The sequence below is a fragment of the Oryzias melastigma genome, linkage group LG19 (assembly GCF_002922805.2).
Source record: "Oryzias melastigma strain HK-1 linkage group LG19, ASM292280v2, whole genome shotgun sequence".
Classification (NCBI taxonomy): domain Eukaryota; kingdom Metazoa; phylum Chordata; class Actinopteri; order Beloniformes; family Adrianichthyidae; genus Oryzias; species Oryzias melastigma.
In genome coordinates this window covers 6,860,930-6,866,929 of record NC_050530.1, presented here as the reverse complement: position 1 = coordinate 6,866,929, position 6,000 = coordinate 6,860,930, and the positions used below count along the sequence as shown (strand labels likewise).

At 37.9% G+C, this 6,000-nt stretch overlaps 1 protein-coding gene across 2 annotated transcripts in view; it reads right to left on the bottom strand.

Moving 5' to 3' along the window:
* nrg3b (neuregulin 3b) overlaps positions 1-6,000 on the bottom strand; it is a 293,063-nt gene that overhangs the window by 139,717 nt on the left and 147,346 nt on the right. For both annotated transcript variants that reach the window (XM_024285818.2, XM_024285819.2), the window contains exon 2: positions 737-872. In XM_024285818.2, coding sequence (XP_024141586.1) covers positions 737-872 — 136 coding nt within the window. The remainder of the gene's footprint in view (positions 1-736; positions 873-6,000) is intronic.

Genomic DNA, 6,000 nt, shown 5'->3' with positions numbered 1-6,000 from the left:
ATCCATCCATCTTCTTGGCCGCTCCTTCCCTTTCGGGGTCGCGGGGGTGCTGGAGCCTATCCCGGCTACTGAAGGGCGAAGGCGGGGTTCACCCTGGACAGGTCACCAGTCTGTCTCAGGGCCCCAATCACACACACATCCACTCTCACATTCACACCTAGGGACAATTTAGTCACCAATTAACCTATGAAGCATGTTTTTGGACGGTGGGAGGAAGCCGGAGTCCCCGGTGAAAACCCACGCATGCACGGGGAGAACATGCAAACTCCACACAGAAAGGTCCCAGCTGGGATTTGAACCGGGGCCTTCTCGCTGTGAGGCGAGAGCGCTAACCACTGCGCCACCGTGCAGCCCTTAATGGATATATATATATCTATATATATATACATACATACATACATACATATAAACATACATATATGTATGTATATATAAATATGTATGTATACATATATATGCGTGTATATATATATATATATATATATATATATATATATATATATATATATAATGTATACATGTATGGAGACTCATTGGACTCCCTGTAGGAATAGCGTCTCAGCTTAGAACTTGAAACTGCTGTTTCAATATTAATAACAAGCACATAAATAAAACAGTTTGAAATATGTAATCTTGATCCTTTAATTTGTTCCACTCAGATAATCTCCTTTCCAAAGTCTCCTGGCCCCATCTAAAGAAATGTGCTAGCTCCGCCTCTAAATCCCGCCGCGCTCACCTGCAGTGTCTGTGGACCCCGGCCACCGTTTCAATGATGGAACATTCGCCTTCGTTCAGGCAGAAGGCCAGGTCCTTATCCTCCACACATGGCTTGAAGACCTCCGAGCGGACGCTTGGGAGTGTAGGGGCCAACGCTGCAGACAGAAGAAGAGAGGAGTTTAGTACAGAATAGAACCATTTTTTTCTCAATCTTGCGCATCTGAAATCAGAAGCCCGTCTCATTCTTCAAATGTATTTGATGTGTGACTGCACAACGCTCGCAGCACTTTCTCCTCTATAATAACTCATATTTTGCGCTGAAATGACCGATCTCCTTAGATTAGAGGAGAGAAATTTGTTCATTTCTGATTTATGAAACTCAACGAGCTAAAGGCTGAATATCAGGGGAGAGCTTGACTTAATGGGGGAATGTTCAAAGTTAGCCTGAAAGTCTCAGGGATTCATGAAAAGACGAGAGAGAGCAAAGCTTGTGCATTTCTGATTGATTCCGTGCTTGTTTTTTTTTTTTCCTTCCTGCAGTGTGATTGCTTCGGAAAGCCAGGGTTCAAAAACGCAGGAAACGCCACGGAGGGAAGAGACAGAAGGCAGAGTGATGTGCCTGCTGATGTGGCTTTAATTCTCCTCTTGGAGTCTGACCCTGAGCTGCTCCCACATAAAAAGAGCATGGCAGCCATGAACAAGCACTGCAATGCGGGGTTCTCCACCCAGTGAAATATGCACAGCTGTCAGCCCAGTTATCACAGCAACATAAATATTGCGTGCCCCGTGTGTGACTGCACACTAATGAGTGCAAATCAAAATGGCCTGTTTGCAAGTCCGAGAAGATCTGAGTGGAATTACTCAGGAGCGTTCCCTCCGAAGCTCTTACTCCGTCATAAAGTATTCAAAACGAGATTGACTGGGCAGATACAACTGGATTACCAAGGATTCCTTTTCATCTGTTTATTTCAGGCTCACCTTTAATAAACACACATATATTCACTGATTCATTTCTGGTGCCACTTGGATAGAAATCCCTCACATGTGACACCATCAGCATTTTTCTAGGCTTGTAAATGGGGTCAAATCAGGATCTGCATAAAAGTGAATGAAAATAAAAGATTCTAAACAGCAAGAAAAAAAATGGAAATGTTGAGAACCGTTTTAAGCTTAAAAGTACAGATTGCAATCTATAAACAATAATGATTTGAAAAAAATAATTCTAAAATGGAATAAATAAATATTGAAAAAATGTAACAACATAAAAGGAAAATATTCATTGTATTTTCAATTATACTTTCAGACCTCAATTTCAGTTTAGAATTTTCGTTTCTTTCGGAGTTGAACCTAACTCCAAAAGTGGCTTTAAGTCTACAGGGATATGTACATAAGGGTACGAAGATTAAAGTGATGTAATTTCCGCTCCAGAACAACATCGGTCAATGGGGCTGCTTGAATCATCCCTCCCAAAGTAACAGAGACAGAACCAACAACAGACTAAAAGCCCCGCTCCAAGACTGAAAATAAAAATTGAAAAAAATTGACAAAGTAAAGTACAAAACAGCAGATCATTTTTTAAAAACAAGTTTTAGGGGTATAGCTTTTTTGCTTACATTTTTAGTATCTATATATATATATATAATATATATATACTTATATATATGTAATAATTATAATTATATAATTTAATTTACATAAATAATTCAAATTTACAATAAAAAATAAATATTTTTTTCAATGAAGCAACATATTTTTTTGTTTAAAACATAGATTGAATTTTATGTGCTATAAATAATAATCACTGAGTTGTAAATTTGAAATGTATGTCTTTAAATTACAGAGACACACACATATATATATATATATATATATATATATATATATATATATAAAATTCCAATTTACAATTAAAAAATCAATGTCTTTCAAGTAAACAAGTGTTTTTTTTTTCAAACATATAATATAATATGTTATAATTTATATATATAATTGTATTTACATTCCATATGTGATTCTGCACCTGGTGGGCTACGCAGCTATTCCCAGAGGAACTATATTAGCGTTTCGGACAACCAATTTTCCGTGCTCAGCCTGTATCCAGTCTGTTCTCCATCAGTTAAGGCGGTGGGCGGTGTGAAAGGAAATTTTGTGGGTCTGGATGAGGGAGGTCATTATTTATTTATTCATTTTTTTGTTTGTTTTTATAATATTAGTTTTATTTAGTTGTAAAGCTCTTTGTGTTATGTTTCATAGGAAAAGTGATCTATAAATATAGATTGATTTTATATATATTCCATGTTTACCATAAAAATATATATTTCTTTTAAGTAAACAAAGGGTTTTTTGAGTTGAAAACACATAATATAATAGATTATATTATAATTTCTATAGATAGAAACCTAATTATATTTACATTCCATATACTATAATATATGCAAATTGTACTATATGTATATATTATATTGCATTGTGTGCATTGTGTTTAAATATATATATATATATATATATATATATATATAATGTTTTATACACTGTGCATATTTCAAATTTACAATAAAAAAAAAATCTTTATTTTTTTGAAGTAAGCAAAGTGTTTTTTTCTTTTTTTGCTTAAAACAGTTTACAAAATGTATTTAATTCTTCATTGAAATTTAAAATATGTATTTTTTCAATGTTTTATCTGTTTTTAAATTCGCTTTAAGCTGGCTGTGATTCCAACCCATACTTTTCAAATGCCAAATTTTCTCTTAGACCATAACTTTTCTTTGAGCCCAAAAGGTATTGAAAATGTCTTGTGATGTTAATTTGAAGTGAAAAAGACAAAAACACGGTATATTCAAACAGGACGTCACCATGTCCCGCATCCAGGTACCATCAGGCTACAAACATAACAAATCACACCGCACACTTCTACATTTTAACGCTCTCTTTTCACACTGGTTCATTTCTACACGAAGAAACTTTCCGAAGAGGTTTGTTTTTTGCTAACCTTTCTAACTTGAGACTTTTATTTTAGTAATTCGTCGAAATTCCAACCCCTGTTCAATAAGATAGCAAATATGTTTCAGATACAAAACCAAGACAAGTGTCTTGACAAACTTCAAATGAGTCGTAGAGAATCCGGTAGTTTTACAAATTAAAATGACTTCAGAATCAGATAACAAATAACAAAAATTATGCAAGTTTTATACTAGTACAGAGACACACACACCAAAGCTTTGACTCGTAAGACTCAGATTAGGGAGTCCATAGCCACAAAAAAATCTTCTTAAGTTAAAGTGTCCAACCTGAAGAGGAAGTGAGGAAAAAAGTAAAGAATCTGTTTCCTGCCTTAGTGTCCAGGTCTTTTTGTTTATGGCTATTGATCAGTAAATCTTTGGGTCTAAGACCCAAGAGATGACGAGAGATCAGAGAGAACACCTGGAGGAATCTCCCTGTCAGGGAAGATAGTGTTTAGCAGGCGCCATAGCGGCTTATCTCAACGCAGTTGTGCATTAGACATGTTAGGGTTTTATCTGTTGCACAGTTTTTATTTACCGGCCCCTTGTGTGTGGCGAGTACCAAAGTAGGTTTTCACTCACTCAACGGAAAATACGTTGTATTATTAATTCCGCAAATTCCCAGAGCGGGGTGTTCAGAAGGTTATCTATTCCAAGATGTGACTTTAATAATAGAAAATAGAACACAGTGTCCGCTGTGGTGTGCACGTCCCCTGCAATTATTGTCATTGCCTTTACAGTCCCTCATATCTTTCATTCAGAAAGCAGCAGCAGCGGCTTTAGAGCACGTTACACCACAGCTGATGCATGGAGATAACTGCCACCGGGTTCACTGATTCAGCTTCATCCAAAAATGTTCTACTTTTCTTAGTGAAAAAGGTACTCCACACCGAGCCCCCAAAATCAAGGTCAGGCAGAAAATCCCCACAGAGAAAGAATCATGGGAAGTTTTATCTGAGCTAAAACATTCTGGAAATGAGTTTATGCAACGTGTGTTTAAGCATTTCCTCTGTTGTTGACATGAAACGATGGCAAAGTCATCGTCGTACTTAAAGAGCCGGGATTATGGACTTCCAGGAATTTAGCTCCTGTTTCTTGGAATCAGTTGGAACTTTCTTAGAAAGCACCATGACTTTAATTTAAACAGAATTGTTTTAGAACTGAAAAACCTACAGACAACAGCACTTATGCCAAGCCTAGTTTGGGGGATAAATGTCATAAAAAAGGACATTTTTAGAAAAGCATTTGCAAAACAGCATTCTGTTTACTTTTAAAGAGCAAAACACAGATTTTTGGAGTTGGGAACATTAACGATATAATGCTCTGTTTCCATTGAGCGCTCCCGACCGGAGCGGTCCGCTCCTGGGAAATTCAAGTGAGTGTTTCCATTGAGTATTGGACCATCAAGGCGGATGCAAGATGTAGACAGATGATGTTGTTTTGTGTAATAACGGTACGACTACAGCGGTTCTCCGTATTCGCTGGTCCCTAACTCCCATGAATAAGGGGAGAACACTAAATGCCAAGAATTTCATATTGTTTGCAAGAAGATTGTGGGAGGACAAGAAGAATACAGCCAAAAAGTTTGGTTGAGGACCCCTCCGCAACAAAAAGTGACGTTTTGGGTGTCCCCAATTTGTCTTTGTTTGTAAAATCAAGGGTTCGCAACCCTTGGGGGCCCTGGACGTGGTACTGGTGCCAGATGTTAACCAGTACTGGTTAAGGGTACCAGTGAGCGCCACGTCCCGGTACTGGTTTGGGGCCCGGAGGTTGGGGACCCGTGATTTAGTTGGGAACACGTCAAAAGCACGTAAAAAGAAAAAACAAAAACAAAAAAACAACAAGACACCTAAAATGTCAATTTTTGACGTGGAGGGGTCCTTAACCAAATGTCAATATGTGACGAGTTGGGGGCGAGAATGTGTTGGAGGAGAGACCTAAACTTTCGACTTGGATCTTGAGTCGGGAAAAGCGGCGGTCGGACACTTGCTGTTGCCGTAAAACCTTCCCGCCAATCAATGGATTTTATCGTGTGGCGTCAGTAGAGCCGCCTTACTGGTCCATTCCATTTTTCTACGGACCTTCAACCAACGGGACCAAAAGTGATACAAATCGGTCCATTTTATAATGGAAACGCTCAAAATACCATACTCGTCTGGACCAGTCCGTTTCGGACCCTTCAGTGGAAATAAGGCATTAGAACTGGACCCCTCCCCCCTCATGTTCCAAACAGGAAGTACCAACTGTTCCCAAAAAGGAAAAATCCCATAGACTTTTATTGAGA